General features: G+C 49.9%; 1 protein-coding gene across 1 annotated transcript in view; it reads left to right on the top strand.

Annotated features, from left to right (window-relative positions):
* The window catches only part of KHDRBS3 (KH RNA binding domain containing, signal transduction associated 3), a 93,638-nt gene that overhangs the window by 45,344 nt on the left and 27,479 nt on the right, over nucleotides 1-20,815 (top strand). The window contains exons 3-6 of the mRNA XM_090283331.1: nucleotides 922-1,038; nucleotides 6,571-6,717; nucleotides 8,180-8,319; nucleotides 16,218-16,413. Coding sequence (XP_090139457.1) covers nucleotides 922-1,038; nucleotides 6,571-6,717; nucleotides 8,180-8,319; nucleotides 16,218-16,413 — 600 coding nt within the window. The remainder of the gene's footprint in view (nucleotides 1-921; nucleotides 1,039-6,570; nucleotides 6,718-8,179; nucleotides 8,320-16,217; nucleotides 16,414-20,815) is intronic.

The raw sequence follows: 20,815 nt of genomic DNA, 5'->3' as shown, positions 1-20,815 counted from the left end.
TTTTCCAAGCAGTAAACGGGCTGTCTTTCCGTTGGGGAGCACGAACTGTTCGTGGTTTACCTTAATTGTAGTAAGGCTTTAAACAGTTGTGTGACATGCCTAATAATAATTCACTCCAGATATATTTCTTGCCTATTTTGTGCCACCCATTATTGTAAATAATTTATTGATTTGGACCCATTAAGTCCTCAGACCAACCCCATAGCACTAGGGCCCATTTAGCAGGTGAGGAAGCCAAGGAACAGAGGTTAGGTCACGTGTCAGGGTTACTCAGCTGCTAAGTGGAAAAGCCAGGTTTTAAAGCCCCGGCAGCCTAGCCCCAGGGTTCATGCTCTTAATGACTCCACCTCAACTCCACTTGTTACATAAAGAACCCCATGCTTCCAGCCTGAAGAAGGCGTCTACGCTCCCATCGCTGGTTGGTGAGAAGAGGCAGGTGGATCTTGGGGCAAAGGTCTTGTTAGCCACCGATCACTGAAGAGCGTGTAGGCCAGTGCAGGCGTTGGTTGACTAACCAAGGCTAAGTGCGCACAGGTAGCGGGGCCCAGACGCTCCCTGATGGCCCGCTGAGTGACAGCACATGGCCCTGAGCATCATTTACCCTCACCTGGATTCTCATCTGAGCCCTGCTCATGGTAGATATTGAATGTGTGTGGAAATTGTCAAGGAAATTAACTGCATTCACAGTTTGTGAACTAGAGCCCTCACGGAAGTGACTGCTGCAGAGAAATCTATCAATTACTTTAAATGTTACAACTTTTGCTGTTATGTGTGGTTTGTGGAAACAGTGTGGGCTTTGTAGCAGGAACTGAGCTCTCTGTCATTAGTCAGTGATGTGAAGGGTCTCCAGGGATGCCTCGTATGCACGCGTAAGAAATCACGTTCCCGTATGGATGTCACAAATTTGGTTGTTCTTCCTAGTTCAACTTCGTGGGGAAACTGTTGGGTCCGCGTGGCAACTCTTTGAAGCGTCTACAAGAAGAAACCTTGACAAAGATGTCCATCCTTGGAAAAGGGTCCATGAGAGATAAGGCAAAGGTAATATTCACTGACAACAGAGGCTGCTTTCTTAGCCATGATATAATGTATTTCTAGATCACCCATTTTATTAATACAATTATGCAAAAGCTAACTAGAATCTCAGATGAAGTTATAGGAAAATGTTATACAGGTGATATATTTATTTATGATACTATGTAGAAAATTGAGTCACACTGGCCAATTCAGAATATGTAGGATCTTAAACTTTTATTCATTTATTAAATAATATTGTAGTACCTATGATTTCGATTCTAGAAGCGATGGGTTGCCTTGTGGAAAGTACAGTGGTACTGAAATTATTATAAAGAGAAATAAGAGTTATCTGTAGCCTCAGCACCCCTGTTTGCATTTTAGATGAGCTCCCGTGGCTCTTTTCTATAGCGAGTATACTTTTATTTGCTCTTTTCCCCTTCATCTGATAGCCTATACATTTTATCAAGTTAACATTGATTTTAAAAGTTACATAGTTGTTCTTCTTGGATGTATTCACATTAACTGCCTTGTTATTTATTTATTTTGAGAATTTCGAGATTAATTTATTTTTAATTGAATTTATTGGGTGATATTGGTTAATAAGATTACATACGTTTCAGGGGTTCAGTCCTATAAGACCTCATCTGTATCTTGTGTTGTGTGTTCGCCACCCCAACTCACGTCTCCCTCCATCACTGTTTACCCCCTGTATCCTCTTCTCCGCCCCCCTTCCCTCTGGTCATCACATGCTGTCGTCTGTGCCCATGAGGTTGTTCGTGTGTTTGTGTCTTTTGCCTGACTCCTTTGCCTTCTCATCCAGTCTCCAGCCCCCGTGCCCCTGACAGCTGTCCGTCTGTTCTCTGTGTCTGTGAGTCTGCTTGTTAGTTCGTTTTGTGCATTAGAGCCCACATGTAAGTGAAGTCATGTGGGACTTGTCTTTCTCTGACTGGCTTGTCTGACTTAGCGTCATGCTCTCCGGGTCCGTCCCTGCTGTGGCGAAAGGTAAGACTTCCTTCTCCGTGTATGTCTGAGAGGGATTCCAGGGTGCAAGTGTCCCACAGCTGTCTTACCTGCTCATCTCCTGATGGGCAGGTGGGCTGCTTCTAAATCTTGGCGACTGTAACACTGCAGTGAACACGGGGGTGCGTGTGTTCTTTCCAATCAGTGTTTCGGGTTCCTTCGGGTAAATTCCCGGAAGTGGAGTCATTGGGTCCAAAGGCAGTCCCATTTTTAATTTTTTGAGGAAACTCCATACTGCTCTCCACAGGGGCTTCCCCGGGCTGCATTCCCACCAGCAGGGCACCAGGGCTCCCTTTTCTCCGCGTCCTCGCCGGCACCTGTTGTTCGCTGATTTATTGGCGATGGCCGTTCTGACGGGGGTGAGGTGTTAGCCCGTTGGGTTACACCTCCCTTTTTAATAAGCTGAAATGACTGTTATTTTTATTCATCACTTTAAGTGTGCCGGTCTGAAAGGGACGTGCGCGCCTCAGAACGTGCCGTCACCTACATTGTTCTCTGTTGTCACTCTGTTGTGCTGCTGTTGCCTAAAGGTGTATATTACTGAGAGCCAGGTCTGTATTTAGTGATCGCGTACCGTGAAACGGTGAAGGACGGTGGTGTCAGACAAGTTATTTAAGCAACCTCTTGCCACCTCACAAGGAAGTTTATCTAAATAATAGCTTTCACATAGAAATAGCCACCACGAGTTTGTTGAACAGCCACTGAGACTCAGATACCAGGTGACATTTCACATGTATTCTCCACGTTATCCTTGGAGAAATGATGGGAGAGCAATATAATTTTGTTTTTAAATTTTACGTGGAAGAAAATCGAGCTCCAGAGAATCCAAGTGCATTATCTTGTGAACCAGGGAGGTTCATTCTGTGATGGGATGGAACCTGGCTATGCCCCAGCTCCACCTGGGACGCTGTTTAAAAATATTGTCCCCAGGCCCCAGCCGGCTTTAACATGAACCTTCAGTCGCTCTTTGAAATGATTCTAGAGCATGACCTGGTCGGTTTAACTGCTTGCTAAGCGTTGTCATCTCAAAGGGTGCGGCTTTGGTTCCCCGATTCCTCGGTTCTAGTAGGAGGGGGACCTGAAATGCATGTTGGTCCGTTGGTCGGGAATTACATGTATCTTGGAGGAAAGCTTCCCACCCTTGCCGGTACCTTAATTAATTCCCTAACAAGGTGCCTGCAAAGACCAGTGAGGCCCATTGCTCTGGTGCACCTAGCTTGCTGTTAACAGGGTTTCTGGGGCAGAAGCGACATTTGGTGGCACTCTGTGGAGTCATCGGGGCGCAGGGCACCCATTCCCAGAGGGTGTTCCCACTACGGGGGGCCCGGGGAGGCGCATCTTCTCCTGGGTCGTATGTCCGCATAACAGGTGCCTGGTTGTCTGTGTATGAAAGGGAACGTGGATGCCATCAGCTTGCTCTTGGGGATTTTGGTGGTCCTTCCAGAGCACGCTGTCATTTCAGGCCTGGTACTGGTCCCCTGCTATTGGCGCATTGGACATGCAGCAGTGGCCGCAGCCAGCCCTCCTTTGCGGTGGAGTCGGTTGAATATAATGCATGGCCTCTCTCCCTGTTCCGTGATGACGCGTCCCTTGGGTGGCTGGGGAATGAGGTGCTCTGGTGTCTGCTACAGTTGGTCCCCTCGGCTAACTGGTCACTGAGTGCCAGCTTCGCATTACACGGGACACCTGCTCTTCCACACTTGGGCCTCTTTCCCAGACCACTTACTACCCATTCGTTAATGTTTCATTTCTGTGTCCTTGACCGCGTCACTCAGCAAGTCACTATGGAGCTTCTGCAAGTGGCTGAGCATTTATAGTTCCAACTGGGGTCATAGCACGCGCTGTGGGCTTTCCATCCACTGCCCCCACTTGGCCCGCTGTGGATGGTGGCCGTCAGCAGGTACTCCTGGGACCCCACCTGTTAGCCACACGGTGATCAGAGAGCTTCACCACCGGAACCTGGAATACGGGTTGCACACAGTCCTTTTCACTCATTTCGTTTTAGTCGACAGAAATTCTCCGTGAACAGCATGTTTATTTCAGAAGAGAGCCCATTACTTCCTGTTAAAATCATACGCTTTTAGATTTTCGGTGGGTTCGCTCTTTAAGTCCTCACGTGAACATAATTCATTTTCTCGTATTTGCTGCATTGATGGAATTACAGGAGTCATTACTGTCATCACTGACATGTACATGATAATGCTGCAGAGCCCTCCCTGAGTGCCAAACATCACACTCGGTGTTTTGCCCACATCATCTATGTTATAGAATGATAGAATAATTAATACCGTAGTTGTGTAATAATAATTATCATTATTATTAGTGGGTCTATTATTTAGTATGTGTTAGACGTAAATCTAAAGACTTTCTGTCTTCAGAGACAAAACTGCTTCATCACTACAGTGCCTTTATTACGCTTCAGGCCTAATTACAAGCGTGATGACTCCTTTGTTATTAGAGCAGCCCTGCGAGCAGGAGGCTCTAAGCTGTCACCACCATTTAAACTTGCCCCTTGAAGATGGGGATAAAGGAACCGACCTGCCCACGGTCAAGCAGTGCATGTCGGGTTTGGGATGGGAATGCAGGACATCAGCGTCTGTGCTCCTCCCGGCCGCCCCGCCTCCCCTCATGAACCTGGATGCAGTCTGGGAATCTCTGCTTGCTCTGTGGAATGGGGTGACGGCTGGGGAGAGGGAGCAAGCGCCCCTGCTCCAGCCCCAGTTTGCGATGAAGTGGAAGCGCTTGACTGCGAGTTGGCGATCGTCATCTCATTGAGGTGATTGTGTTGGTCCATGTTAGAAAGAGATGAGAAGTGTTTGTTTCAGTGGTGCTTGCGCTCTAAGACCACTCTGTGCACCGTCTCCAGCGTTTAAGCCTCAGCTAGGAAAGGCAGAGAACCAGACCAAATGATTAAACATATTCCAACTAGAACATGAACAGTCTCTGGTTGGCATGAAAGAATCGTGCCTTTTATACTCAAGACACATTTCAGAGGAACTGCACGGGATGTTAACGGTAGCTCATACTTGGTATTTCTTACTCTGGATGTTTTTCTTGTTTTCTTTCAGTTCCTGACCCACTTGCCCTAACTGTGAAGGAGACTAACAGCCACTGGGTGCCTGCCAGGTGCGAGGCAGGTGCCGGGAAGGGGAGCGCTGTCCCCCCCATGGGGCGTTGCAGAGAGCCGGCCCTTTGGCCTTCTCAGCGTCCCGACAGTAATAGACGTGTGTTCGCACCAAACTGATCTTGCGAATTAGGTGGTGGATTTTACAGAAACTGTCTAACTCACACCCCTGATGGCCATCGTGGCTGTGATTCAGGTGTCTCTGACCCTATAGCCCAGGTCCCATTCCTGTTGATCCTCTTTGCTTTATAAGAATTCAAATTAGCTAAGTAAGGAAAGGTGAAGCCTTCAAAGGTGAAGTCAGGGCTGTCTGTGCTTTTGAGGCCTCTTGGTTCATGGTAGGGCCACAGGACGTCCTTGTCAGGAGTTTGTGGGGTTCGCTCTCTGCTGGGATAGATGTTTTGCAGAAGTTAGGAACGCCGCCTCCTCTTGGACATCACTTTAGATATAGGTTCCTAGCAATTTTTCTCTCTGATTTTAATGTTGGAAACAGACTATTGAAAAACTCAGATTCTGTAATTGCCACTCTAATGAAGACTAGTTAGAAAAAGATAGTGGAGCAAAATTACTAGTCCCTTAATTATCTGTGTTTCTTTCCTCCTAATTTCCCTTGAATTTCATTGTGAACAACAACAACAAAATAATTACAAACTTGTTTCTCACAATTATGTAAAATCATCTAGTAAGTCTGTCATTTATCTTATTCCCCGTTCCACCCTCAGATAGGGCATAGTGCCTGGCAGGGAGAAGTGCTTTTTGAACGATATATGCATAAGCCAGTGGCTATAGATATGAATAAATAATTCATATCAATGAATTCATTCTATGAATATGTCTTGGGCATCTGCTTTATGCCAAACACTTTTCTAGACAAAGGAGAAGGTAGCCAAGCGAGACAATCCAAACCCTAACCTCAACCTCAACCCTCACCGTAAACCTAACCGTGACCCTAACCCGTCAGTGGGAGAAGTGAGAAAATGGGCAAGGAACACACGCGGCCCCTCCGAGACCTCAGATACGGGCAGTGCTCTATCACAGCCTGCAGGCACACAGTGTGACCAGCGCAGAGGTGAGCTGGGCGGCTCAGCCCACGGGAGAGCCACAAAGAGAGTTCGTGTGGCACGTGGAAGGGCACTGGAGGACACGGGGGAGCCCAGTGTGGGCCGAGCGCAGAGGGCAGGTCCCCCAGGCCGGGACAGGAGTTGCGGCCACAGCAGCAGGAGGCCTCTGAGTTTTCCTAGAAGCCTGGGAATGGCCAGGTCAGATTTATATTCTAAACTTTGCTCCCAGGTGGCGTTTGCTGTTGGGTGCCTCTTTTGTGACAGCCCCAGGCCCGATAAGCTCTGGGCAGTTCTCACGGTGCCCCTCTTTCCCCGTGACCCGTCCCTTCAGCACAGCTTGTCTGTCTCCAGGAGGAAGAGCTGCGGAAAAGCGGGGAGGCCAAGTACTTCCACCTCAACGACGACCTCCACGTGCTCATCGAGGTCTTCGCCCCGCCAGCCGAGGCCTACGCCCGCATGGGGCACGCCCTGGAGGAGATCAAGAAGTTCCTCATCCCCGTGAGTGCGCACTCAACGCTCTGCCTTCGCTCTGGCCCTGGGGAGCTCTCCGTGGCCCCTGGTGCTTGCCAAGCCCCTGACCTCATGCTGGCCCCACGCTGTGCCCCTGACTTTCTTGGCATCCTTCCTTCTTTGTGGACGAGACCACAGACGTTTAGAGGTTGAACAATACCATTAAGGTCACATGACAGAAGGTTGAAGAGCATGGTCACTTGTCCCTGTGGTAGGACTCCGAGTCCTAAACTTTTTTGTGACACTAATCACCTCACAGGCGTGTTGCTCTGCGACGTGGACTCGGGGTGCCCTCCGTGCCTGTTTGACAGGGGCCTCGGTGAACTTCTTTTCCCGAAAACCTGTTTTGTTCCCCATACAATTTGCGTCCCCCCCTCTCACTTTCAGTAGGGCCGATAGCATTGTGCGGCACGTTTTGTTTAGAACGCACTTTACGAATAATTTATTCATCTTCACCCATTTTTAGGGAAATGGTAGGAAACGTATTTATAGGTTTATTGCAGAGAGGTGGACATACTGAGGGAGTCCAGCAACTCTTCTGAGGTTACAGTACCCCAAGTCAGATAGAGAAGGGGTCTGCAGTTACAGGAAAACCTGGGCGCCTAAGTCCAGCCCCTCCTGCTGGGCGCCGTGGCTGCACCTCCGCCTCTGAGGCCGCCCGCGTGTGTACCCGCCCCGTGGTGCTGCCCGACGGGGCCCCGCCTCGCGTGTGACCGAGGCCCGTGTTATTTTCGTACTCCACGACGTCTTCTACTACAGGCCTCAAGGCAGTTTTGCAATCTCCTTTTGAAAAGTAAGGAAGAGGCAGTATATTTTTAAGATAAATTTGCTAACCGTGTTTTATATTTTTAATTCTAAGTCATCCAGGAAACTCTCTCTTTCGAATCTTTTATTCAAACTCCTATCTGCCTATACTTCTTCTGCCATAAAACCGCCCCTTTCTCCCTTAAACTACAGACAAAGAAGAGCACATTTTCAGGTGTAAGATACTGTGTTCGATCTCGGAAATGCGGAGTTTTGCTACTTGCGCAATATTCAAAGGGAGACGTCCCGAGAGAACGGTTAGGGACGGGGCTTGCTGCTCTGTGTCTCCCGCATCACGGATGCTCAGTGATGACCAGTCGAATGGAGTTATAAATAAGAATGCCGATGTATCTGTTACGTGGCGTTTTAATTTTATAATCAATGTTTCACGTGGAAGTCATGCCTGGGGGAAAGAATTATGGCTCATTATAGAACATTAGTTTTGGGGGGAAAATACGGTGTTTTTTTTTTTTCCTTTTTACTATTTATTCATACGTTTCGTTTTAACACACTCAAATCTTGTTTTATGAACTCAACTATTTTCCTAACCCCTCGTTTTTCCTCTTAAAGAAATGGCTTGCTGCCTGATCTAGGGGCTCTTGTGTCTTTCATGAGGTGAACGTGCTCCCCTCCGTCTCCCATTCAGGACTACAACGACGAGATCAGGCAAGCTCAGCTCCAGGAACTAACGTATTTGAACGGCGGCTCAGAGAACGCAGACGCCCCGGTCGTCCGAGGGAAATCCGCCTTGCGTACAAGAGGTGTGCCAGCCCCGGCGGTCGCCAGGTAGGCGTGATGAGCTGACTGACCTTTTCTGTTGCTAGAGTCTGGGCGCCTGCAATGGTTTTCATGTTTCGCGTACTAAGAGGCAGCTCTGTCATCGTGTCAGTGTTTCCCTCCATCACGTCTCCCATCCTTCCTCACCACACCCACACCGCTCTCCGGTCCACATTCAGTCTAGATTTATTTTCTCCTTGCCTGAGATCCTGCAGTGGCATCCTCTGCAGCTAGAAGAAAGCCCACCCTTCCTGATACACACTTCCGTCACCTGGCAATGTCCCCGCTCCGTCCTGCTGCCTCGCCATTTCTGCACTCCAGACCCACTGGGCCAAGGCCTTGCTGTTCCTTCAATGGGCCAAGTCCGTCTTCTTCCGAGTCCTCTGCAGTCACTCTTCCTTCTGGGCACGCCCTCTCTCGGGGCTTCTGGCTGCTGCTCGTGGCCTTGCATTCTCCACACGCGGGCACCTTCGCCGCTGGCCGTCTCCTGGCCCAGAACTGACCGTGGCCCTCTGCCTCGGCTGTGCGGTAGCATTTCTCCGTCAGGACTCGCCTTTCTTATTTGTTCGCTTTTCACTGGCAGTCCCTCAGCAAAAAGTTCTTGAGCGAACACAGTACAATAGCCAATCCTTGAGGCTCCTTCGGATCGAGTGTTGGCCATTTACAGTATTTTTTGTTAATATAGTTCTTGTCACATGGCTGAATTGGCCTTGCGGGGACGGTCACCAGGATGTCCCTGCTTTGGAGTTTCACGGTGGAACAAGTTATTCCGGCATTATCATGAGCATTCCCTGCTGTTACCGCTCAGGATACCTTTCTGGTAAAAGGTGTAAATGGTCTGAGATTAAATCCTGCACTAGGAAGTAGTGAGTGTTTCGGTGAAACCTTTTACTTCAGTGTGAAGGGCGAGAACTAGCCCGGGACACCTTTCCCTTAGGAGACGGGGAAGTTCCTCTGTATCCTGCAGTCCGTCCAGGGTCGTGCCTCCACCGAGTGCAGCTCTGAAGCCACCCTCCCTGTGCCCTGCCCCGGACCCTGCGGAGAGGGCACCGGGACACAGCCCGGTGTGGATGCAGGCCGGCCCAGGTAGCGCCCGTCTGTAGGTAGCCCTCCTTCCCCACGGTTCGCCTGCCGCTCTCGGGCCTGGGCTGGAGAGCTGGGAGTCTCCCGGGCGTTCCCCTTGGGCCTCGCTTCAGCACGGCTGGCTTCTTCTCTGCCTCTTGCCCGCTGGCCATGGCTCTGGCCGGTCTGGCCTTGCCTCCCGAGCAGCAGGCGGGCTTATCTCCATGCATTTGGTACCAGAAACAGCCGGGAGAGAAAGTGAGCCAAGCCAGCAAAGCCCACCTTTCTGAGCAGTAAACACAGCTCGCCAGTGTTGGGTGCGGGTCGTGGGGGCTTCGTTTCGACGGACTCAGGCCATCAGGCTGCGCGGTTGGTCCCTCAAGCCCTTGTATTAGCTTTTCACAAAACTTTAGCTCCTGTTCTTTGGAATATGTTTCCTGCCCCTTTCCCTCTTCTCTCCTGGTCTTCAGTCCCACGTGTTAGATGTGACTGCACTTCCCAGACTGTGCCCGGGTGCGGGGCGCAGGCCCACCGTGTTCCCATGGGACAGTTTGAAATTTCACGGGGCCCTCATGACAGCGCCTTCGGGGCAGCATGGGAGCGGTCACGTGCGGCGGTCGTCTGTCGTTTCAGCATCAGGCCGGTCCCCGCCGGCACCTCTGTGACCTGGCGTGTCCGCGTGCGCTGGGACGAGCAATGAGCAGCCGCGGCAGCTCTGCCTGCTGGTCACGTCTCCAGCTGAGGGATCACGCGTGAGATGGTTGCTCTCACTGCCTCGTCCACATTGATTTTCACACGGTCCCGATTCACGTGGAAACGGATTAGGAATGATCGCATTGGCGCAAGGATCGTCGAGCGCCCGAACACGCTGTGTTCTCCCTCACGGCGCACGAACTGTGAGCAGTGGTGTAAGTGTCTCACACGGCTGCAGTCAAAGGCCTTTTCTTTAATTAAGGAAACGGTGGGTATCGGAGAAGCCTGCATTTCATCTACTAGACCAGACGCCACCTCACTTTGCTGGGGTGTGACTTACATTGTCTGGCTCGCGACTGGGCTGCTCGGGACCACCCACCACCCCACCGGCCAGAACAGTCTCCCTCCTTCCTGCCCATTTGGAGTCAACAGCGCGTCCCTGTCACGGCCCTGGCGTGGGACTATGGGACATGCGCGCCATGTCCTGGGCAGGGTCCTGGAGGGCATTTCTGCAGACGCGTTTCCCTGCTTTCCCTGCCAGCAGGTCCCCCGAGTTTCTTCCGCTGGACTCCCCCTCTCCATCCTCGGGGTCCGGTTACTCCGTGCCAGGGGCTCAGCTAGGGACAGTAGGCGGCCACACTGGCATGGCATGAAGAGAGACAGAGGGAGACAAATGGGCGCTTTCTTTTAAAATCGCCTCCGTAGGCCTTAGGGACTGACGCAGACCACGCCGTAGGTGGTGCGAGAGCTTCTGGCCAGAACTTGTCATTTAAATGCCGGCCAGGGCCGGACAGATGGAGAAGCCGCTAGACCTGGTCCTCTTGGTCTCAGCCCGGACAGCTGCACGCGTGTGAAGTGCCACGTGGAGCGCACAGATGCTCGACGCCTCCTGGTGACGCCGGCCAACTGGTTTTCCCTCGATGGCGTCCAACACGGCCCGCTGACAGCGTCCGGCAGAAGGGGCCGGTGAGCACGTTCCTCTGCAGCGGGAATCTCCCCCCACCCTGCCCTGCCTCTCACAGGCTTCGGGGTTTCCTTTCCGTTCTTTGAAGATCCGTCCGTGCATCTTTCTTGAACTCCTTCTATAATGAGGATTGAGTTTATAGAGGTGAGTAAGCCATTGTCCTGATGCCAGAGTCTAGCGAGAAAGGCAGGGAAGGAAGCCATTGGGAGCGCGTGGTCACAGCTAACGAGGGCTGTGAAGGCAGGGGCCGTAGGAATCGCAGGGAGGGCGCAGGGAATGCGGAGTGGGGTGTGTGGGCGTGAACCAAGTCAGAATGACGGTGAGAAAGAGGGGTCTCATCCCAGGCAGCGGGGCAGAGGCTTCACGCAGGAAAGTTGGGGACTGTCTGTGACTTGAGATCAGGGGGTGACCCTGGGAAAACCAGAGGTTCTGGAGTCACCCCTGGCTCTTCCTGGCTCGATGGCCTCAGGGATCTTCCCCTCTGTAAGCCATGGTTACCTCATCCATTCAACAGGAAATGGAGTGCACACTAGTCCAAACCCTACTTAATTTTTGTTTTTAATTTTTATTTATTGATTTTATGGAGAGAGACAGACATCCTTTTGTTATTCCACTTATTTATACATTTTTTGGTTACTTCTTGAACAGCTCTGACCCAGGATCGAACCTGTAACCATGGCATATCTGGATGACGCTCTAACCAACTGAGCTACCAAGCCAGGGCCCCTGCTTAATCTCTTAAATGTCCCATTCAAGTTCAGACTGGACTGATTCCTTTTCTGATTGCTTGGAAGACCCCGCACCAAAAGGTGGATTTTGTGCCACTGATGCTGGATCTGCCTCTCCCTGGGGGATCCATCACACGCCCCTCTCAGACTCCTTTGTGACCAATTTCATTATCATCAGAGAGGAAGAGACTTTGTTTCTGAATAAAGAAAAAAAGGAAAGTCAGGGAACAGCCAGGATTAGGGGACAGTGATGGGCTTCACAGTAAGCGCGAGCCGAGCTCTGTCTGGAGGGGGACGCAGCCCGGGATGAAGCGGGAGGCTCAGTCTGTCTCCGGCGTGTGCTCAGAGGCTGTCCTTGCTCACACGCTGTCCTCTGCTGTCGGCAGTGTCACCGGGAGCCGTGGTGTAGCGGGCAGGAGAAGACGCCAGAGCCGTGTGTCTCTCACATACTCTGTACAGTGTGAACAGTTGCTCAGTCATTAAAAAAAACCCAGAAACACTTACATTGCAGATGGGACGGATCCCAGAATAAAGAAATGGAAGAACCAGCAGGTTTCCTAAGGGGTCTGAACCCTCTGCCTCTATCCACCAGCAGTGCCCTTGAGAGCTTGTTAGGAAGGATCTCAGTCCGCCCCACACCCCCAGCCCCCCAGCCCTGCTGCGTGAGACTGTGCCCAGAAACGGGCTCCCAGGGCAGGAGGGTGCACGGGACCACGTGAGAGGCCCGCCCCAGAACTCCAGCGGCCTCTGAGGGTGCTCCGGGCGGGCTGGGAAGCCCTCTGTTCAGAAGTGTGAGTCTCCATCAGCTCTGACAGCTGCCCCGTGCCTCTGGGGGTTATAACTCCAGGCTACACCCGCCCTCTCCCTCTGCGCAGCCCTCACTCACCTGTCAGCCTCTGGCAGGAAAAGTCTTAGAGTGATTACGCTGCAGCCCTCAGAGAGACACTCACAGAGAGGAAGCAAAGTTGGCAGAGGCGTCAGGGACTCTGTAGGGGAGGTAAAGGGACCCCTGAGGTCATTCTGCGCCGGCGTGGCCCTCGGATCAGTGTCTGGGAAGGTCTTTCCCGTCCTGAGGCACGCTTCCCACCAGCTGTGGGCCCACGGGCTCCAGCTGATGATGTTGGCACGGCCTGGCGCATTCTGGGCGGCTGCCACCACGTGGGTCGCTGTCCCCGCTTCTCGTGCTTCTCCTTAAGTTTAGGAATAAAAGCCGGACAGTGTGGTGTATGGTTACTGTTACTCCACCAGACTGCCTCACTGTTGCTGAAGGGATGAAATGGATATAAATGTGCTGTTGCTACAGATGGGAAGTGAATGAGGGCCCGTGTGAGTGGTACCTTCTCTCTGCTCGCTCCTCGCCCTTCAGGGAGCAGGGGAAGCAAGGCGTCAGGACAGCGTCCACGCGGAAGGCTGCCTAATAATCCCCGCTTACCGATGGCTGTTCAAGGTCCAACGTGGTATATACGCTGTGTGAGCCTCACCACTGCGCTGCCAGAGCTGGCTGTCATTAACCCCGCTTTACACAGGGGGAGACCAAGGCCAAGCAGCGAGGTGACAGAGTTAGATTTGAGTAAGTCGGAACCCAAAGCATGTGCTTCTTCATGTCTTAAAACCTGTGATTAACTTATACATGAATAGTTAGTTTCTGATTAATCATTACTTACTGTATTCAGTCATTTCAAGTCCCGTTCCCTCAAAAAGAGCTGTTCGCATCAAAGGCCTTTCTAGGCTTTTTTAATATTCGAGTTTCAAAACCAGACTCCGTGGTCACTGTGCTGAGAAATATAAACAGAAGGAGCCGCTCCAGTCCCATCCATCCATCTGCTCATGACGCTTGCTGCTCAGATGTATCATCTTTCTGCTCTTCCACCTCCTCTTTCGGAGCAACGCTGTTCCCTGATTCTGTCCCTCGGAATAAACTTTTCAAGTAAAAAGAAATTCCTGTCGATTATCACTGTACATCTCCTCTCACGGGCACGTCTTCTGTTCTCATTCGCTCTCAGGCCCGCTGCTCAGCCCACCCTGAGCCTCCGTGGGGGCCTGGCGCTAGGACAGGGTCGGTCTGCCACTCTGCCTCGTGCCCTCCTCTCGCCCATGGGTCAATTACGGCCACGCTGACCCCGCTGCTAACGCAGTTCCCAGGGGTCTTCACTTCCAAGTGAATCTTCAGCACATCCTTTATGGAGACGTCTCTGGAGCTCTGGGTATCAAGTGACCTGCCTACAGTGGGAGAGCAGACAGCTCAGCGTGACTCCACACGCCCAGGGGCACGTGGCCCAGCAGCGTGGGCGATGATGGCGAAGAGCTGGAAACTCCTTGAACATGTAAATGTGTGTCTTTCAGTTTGATGAAAGACATAGTTGCGTACATTCAAAAGGCAGAGTGGATGTTTGTGGCCGTGACCGGGTATCAGATGAGGAAGCAGGGGCCCCCGCTGTTGGCATATACGCACATTCTCTGAAATGCCGCCGCTGGGTTAGATGCCCTCTGTGTGGAAGCTGCTTTTCTCTTCTCACTGGAGATAAGAAGATGAATAAAATGCCCCAGAAATTATAGTGTCTCTCCCTGCCTCCCCAGTTCGACTCCCCTCCTCTCCGAACCCGTGTCAATCACTGGTTTTCCGTTTACACGGCTCTTTTTTCTTTTTTCCGTATGACGTATAATTGGAACGATGCAGTGTGGAGCCTTTTCAGACCAACTTCCTTCACTTAGAAACCTCCATTTCAGATTCATTTCTGACTTTTCATTCATTGTTCGCTCATTTTATTTTATTGCTGAATCATATTTTATTGTATGGATGCACACTCCCCGGCTTGTTGTTCATTTACCCCTTGGAGGGCACCTTGGGGGTTTTAGCCGCTGTGAATAAAGCTGCCGTAAAGGTCATGTGCGGGTTTTGTGTGGCGGTCAGTTTTCAGGTCAGTTGGTTCAATACCGGGGAATGCCGTTCTGTGTTGTGTGATGAGAGATGGTGCTTAGCTCTGCGGCATTGCGGGTGGCTGTGTGATTTCGTGCGCCTGCCAGCCGTTGTGAGAGGCCCCTCCTCCACGTCTCACAGTCAGTATACTCCGTCGCTTTGGGGTTCAGCCATTCCCACAGGTGTGTTGTAACGTGCAGTTCCCTGATGACAGTGACACGGGCGTCTTATCATTTGGTTATTTGCTCTCTGTATCTCCTCTCTGGTGAGCTGTCTGTTGCACTCTTTTGCACACTTTTAATTAGGTTGTTTTCTTATTGTCGAGTCTTAAAAGTTCCTTGTTTATTTTGGATACAAACCCTTTATCAGATATGTGTTTTGCAAATGTTTTTCCCTTTCTGGGGTGCACTTTTCATCTCTAAACGGTGTCCTTCTCAGACTGGATGGATTTAATTTTAATCAAGTCCAACTTACTAATTTTTATTTCATGGACTATACTTTTTAAATTATATCTAAAACTCATCATCAAATCAAGGTCACGCTGATTTCTCTTATGTTTTCGCCTACAAGTTTGATATTTTACATGTAGGTCTAAAACCATTTTGAAGTAATTTTTTGAAAGATGTAACATGTGTCTAGGTTCTTCCTTTCTTCCTTTCTCCTTCTGCCTCCCTCTCTCTCTCCCTCCCTCCCTCCCTCCCTCCCTCCTTTCTGCGTGTGGATATCCATTTGTTCAGCTTCTTCTGTTGAAAAGACCGTCATTTCTGCATCGCATCGTCTTCGCTCCTTTGTCAGTGATCTCTGGCTGTGCTTCTGTGGATCCGTTTCTGGGCTCCCTTTTTTCTTCCGTTGATCTGTGTCTGATCTTTTTGCCCGTCCTCACTGTCCTGATTACTGTAGCTTTAAAGTAAGTCTTGCAATCAGATGTTTTGAGTCCTCCCAACGTCTTTCTTCTTCAGTCTTGATTCTCTCCTCTAGGATTCTTTTTATCCACCCATGGGTCCTTTAAAACACCTTTGTCCGTCTACAGAATAGCTCTCAGGGATTTTGATTGGGATTGCATTAGTCTATACATCAAATTGGGAAGAACTGGCAGCTTCATAATATTGACTCTTAAAACCAGGAGCTTGTAATAGTTTTCCTTTAATTTCTTTCATCGGAGTTTTGTACTTTGTTACATAGTCTCTGTACACATTCTCTTAGATTCGTACCAAAACATTTCACTTCTGTGGTTGCCTCAGTAAATGTTGTGTGTGTTCTTTAAAAAAGGCTTTATTTATTTATTAGGGCAATTTTAGGTTCCCAGCAAATTTGACAACTTCTCTGATGTCACCATATTTACTGTGGCTGGACAAGCTGCCTACGTGACTTGGCTTCTTGGTGGCCTGTTCTCTCGCTTTAGTTTTTACTCTGCGTACAGTTTCCTTGTTTCCTTTTATAGACGTGTGGAACATCAGTCTGTCTGAGGTGTGAATGCCTGTGAACAAGGGCGTGTTAGAGGGAATGATGCCTGTCGCTAACCTGATGCTCCTCCTGCTTGCAGGGGAAGGGGAGGAGTCACAGCCCGGCCGGTTGGAGTAGGGGTACCACGCGGGACGCCAGCTTCCAGGGGAGTCCTTGCCACCCGAGGGCCAGTGAGTCGGGGAAGAGGACTTCTCACTCCCAGAGCAAGAGGGGTCCCCCCAACCGGGTATCGACCTCCACCACCACCCCCAACACAAGAGACTTATGGAGATTATGTAAGTGACGGTATCAGACGTCAGCCTTGATGATCTGATGGACCCAATACATGTATGCCCTTGAGGTTGTAGCCAAGTACCCTCTCTGACTTGCTTTCATTCTTGCCTATTGCAGCTTAGTTTATTTAGCACTGTTTATGGAGTGCTGAATAAATACTTGGTACTGAAAAAGAAGTAACCTCTTTCGTCCAATAGCTGAATTTGGGTGGTGTGTTTGGGGTTCAAGACTAGGACCAAGGAGACATGTTACCAAGTTCTTCCAGGATTTTAATGTAACATTCTTTCATATTGCAGGTTGCCTCCTAGTAATTCAGTCATTTAAAAAAATAATTGCCTGCATGTACTGAACTGTTTGCACCCTGAAGTGTTTCCTCTTAAGGTCTGCTGCTGAGTATGGATTCTTAGTGGAAAATGTTTTCAGTGAAGAAAACAAAAGTTCACAGTTTTTTAAATTAATGCAAATCAGTTTTTCATTTACCATCCAATAATTCCTTGATACGGTTCATAGACTTACTTAACATGAGAGGAAGAAAATATAACTGAAAACTGTGGGGGGGGATCCATGTATGAGACTGCAACCCTCCGGGATTCTTACTCTCGCCTCTGAGTTTACCCGAAAGGAAGAAGGCTAGTCATGAATAGATGTTTCACACCAGTAAACAACGTCAGAGGAAGAGGGAGTGGCTCATCAGAAATCGGAAGCAGTGACGGGGACGGAATGCAAGACCCAACAGGTTTTCCTGTTGTACTTTTACTTCTTTTCATTGAATTTGTTTTGGTGACATTGGTTAATAAAACCATACAGGTTTCAGGTGTGCAGTTCTGTAATACACCATCCGCGTGTTGTGTTGTTCGGCTCCAGTCGAGGCTCCTTCCATCGCCAGCTAGCCCCCCTGCACCCTCCTCTCCCTCCCCCCGCCCCCTCCCCCGGTAATGACCATACCGTTGTCTGTCTGTGAGCTCTTTTTCTTCATCCTGTCACCTTTTCCACCCAGCCCCCAACCCTCCTCCCCTCAGACAGACGTCAGCCTGCTCTCTGTCTGTGAGTCTGCTTCTATTTTGTTTGTAGGTTTATTGTGCTCATTAGATTCCACATGCGAGTGAGATCGTATGGTATTTGTATTTCACTACCTGGCTTATTTCACTTGGCATAATGCTCTCCGGGTCCATCCATGCTGTCACAAAGGGTAAGATTTCCTTCTTTTTTTCGGCTGAGTAGAATTCCACCATGTCAGTGTCCCATAGTTGTTTTAACCACTCAGCTACTGATGGGCATCTGGGCTGCTTCTAAATCTGGGCTATCATAAATGATGCTGCAATGAACGTAGGACATAAAGGGAGAAATTGATAGAAATACAGTAACAGCTGGGGATTTAAACACCCTATTGATGTCTGTGGATAGATCTTCTATACAGAAAAATCAAGAAGGAAACTATAGCCTTCAATAACACACTAGATCAGATGGACTTAAGTCATATCTTCAGAGCATCTCACCCCAGAGTAGCAGAATATACATTCTTTTCAAGTGCACATGGAACATTTTCTAGAATAGATCACATGTTAGGATACAAAACAAGTCTTAATAAACTTAAGAAGATTGCAATCACATCAAGCATCTTCTCTGACCATAATGTTATGAAACTAGATAAATAAGTTATAAGAAAAGAACTGAAAAACCACAAAGACAAGGAAGCTAAATAACATGTTACTAAACAGTGAATGGGTTAACACTGAGATCAAGGGAGAAATCAAAAGAGACCTTGAAACAATTGAAAACGAGGACACAACCATCCAAATCTATGGGACACAGCAAGAGCTGTCCTAAGAGGACAATTCTTGCATTATAGGCCTATGTCAGGAAACAAGAAAAATCTTGAGTAATCTAACTTTACACTTAAAGGGACTTGAAGAAGAACAACAAACCAAGCCCAAAATGAGTAGAAGGAAGGAAAGAATAAAGATCAGAGCAGAAATAAGTGAGGTCGAATCTAAAAAAAGCCATGCAAAAGACCAGTGAATCCAGGAACTGGTTCTTCGATAAAATAAACAAGACTGACTAACCTTTAACCAGACTCTTCAAGAAAAAGAGAGAGGACCCAAATAAATACAATCAGGAATGAAAGAGGAAAAGTAACAACTGGCACTGAAGAACTACAAAGGGTTTAAGGTGATACAGTGAACAACTCTGTGCCGACAAACTGGACAACCGGTACAAAATGGATAAATTCCTAGAAACGTGCAATTTTCTAAAACTGAATCAAGAAGAATTAGAGAATCTGAGTAGATGGATTGTAACTAGCAAAATTGAAGCATTAATCAAAAAATTCCCAAGAGACAAAAACCCTGGACCGGATGGATGGCTTCACTGGTGAATTTTTTCAAACATTCAGAGGAAAACTAACTCTTCTCCTTCGCAGACTGCGGTCAGTCCTCTGTACTCGTCGACTTCAGACCTCGTCAGTTTGGTCGAGGAAACACTGTTTCAGCACGTGGTGCTCGCTAGGACATAATGCATAAGTCACGACACCATCCCGCAGGAGAAAATGCCTCGTCGTTGGGTACCTGTGGCTTTCGGCACTTGTCACAAGGTCTGGAACAAATTAATGACAAGTACCGAGGTACCACTGTATTCCAGAAACGTCGTGTTTCACTTTTAGGTGATCTCTCGCTAGGTGCTGAGCGCCTCTGCACAGAAATCCCCTGGGCCATGGACAGCCCCTTCCACTTCGTCTGCAGCCACTGGGGAGACCAAAGCCTTGTCCTGGACACGCTGGCTTAGTCGCAGTTCCCTGAGCGTGCCGTCTCCTCTCAGGCCTCCAGACCTTGGCTCACGCCGCTTCCTCTGCACCTGCCTGTCTCCTGCATGTCCTTCTAGACTTCCGTTACCTTTCCTGGGGGAGTTCAGAAGAGCCGACCTGTTCAGCATTGCTGCTGTCATTACATGTCCCTCTCCTCCCTAGGACCTGGACATTTTTTCATTGCTTTTAGAGAGAGAGGAAGGGATCACTGACTTTTCCCAAAACGCACTTGGAGGTCACAGGAAACCCAGTGCCCTTCCTTCTCGCAAGCACTCTGCTCAGCTCTTTGCCTGGATCCGCCGCAGCTTGAAAACCCCATGAGACAAGGTCTTTCCCGGTGCCACGCAGCTGACTGGGGCAGAGCTAGAATGGGAGCCCCGGGGTCTGGCCCCAGGGCCCACGTCCCCCACCGGGACCTGGTGCTCCCAGGACAAATACGTTTCATCTGATTCGCAACCCCGCCTTTGCTGACGGAGACACGGACGAATGAGGGGCGCGGGGATTTTGTCCCCTCAGACGTAGGGCTGGCTGGGCAGGACTCAGAGCGAGCGGTGCACCAGTCAGCGGTCCCGGGACTCGCGCGTCCTTCCGTGACTCCTGTAGGGTGTGTCACAGGACGACTGCTGCTGCTTAAGCCAGGTTGAAGGCGGCAAGGAGACAGCTTGGCACGGAGCAGCCCCCTCCCCTCGCCTTCCACGTGCCCCTTCTGCCGTGCTCGGCGTCCCAGCTCCGTGAGGCCGTAACAGGTGACACTGCCTCAGAAAGATGCCCCTGACTGCCACGCGCACGACAGGGGCCTGCATTCCCCCTTCCGCGGAGCAGTGAACGCTCCTGAAATTGTGACTGCAAAGGCCTTCAGGGAGAACCAGATGTATTTTCTAAACTCACGTGCCATTCTTTACTCCAGGTTTTGTTTAAAGACTCGGTGACGTCATGCCCCTCCTCTCCTCCTTTTGAGTGCGCACGCGAAGTCTCACTTACAGGACTCGGTTGGGGACTTAGTGCAGGGGAGGGGTCCTGACGGCAGACTTCCCAGGGCGGTGACTACTGGCCTCACTTTTTTTTCTGACAGTTAACTCATCGCTAAGTTGCTACACTTGTCTTGTTTGCCGTCATGAGAAATGAAAACAGAGCAGACTGTGAAAGGTTAGTTAGGAAAAGGCATTTCACACGTGAACTGAAAAGCCTAGGGACCCCTTTTTATTTTAGATGAAAAAACGGAGGTGCTGTCATTTCTTATAACCAATTTACCGGAGCAGGAGAGTCATATGCGATTTACCTGAAATGTCTGTCGGCAGCGACACAGTCGGTCTCTTCCCTAAACGCTTGAAAGACTGACCTGTTTTACAGGCGTAAAACCTGACGAAATAATTTCAGGTTAAATGTATGAATATGGAGGGTTTTTTTGTTTTTTGTTTTTGTTTTTAAACAAAACAACCAAGAGAAGACATGCACTCGTATTAAGGAAGTGCAGGGCCCTGGATCACTGCGGTGACCACGCCGCTGGCCCGTGGGGAGGGCCGTGTGGGGCCTGCGGTGACAGGCACGTCCCACCCTTGGGGGAAGGAGCCCGAGGTGGGGAGGGGAACTGGGGAGCCCCTGGC

Source organism: Furipterus horrens, unplaced genomic scaffold (genome assembly GCF_987537825.1).
Source record: "Furipterus horrens unplaced genomic scaffold, mFurHor1.1.pri manual_scaffold_7, whole genome shotgun sequence".
NCBI lineage: Eukaryota > Metazoa > Chordata > Mammalia > Chiroptera > Furipteridae > Furipterus > Furipterus horrens.
This window is presented reverse-complemented; position numbering and strand designations above follow the sequence as displayed.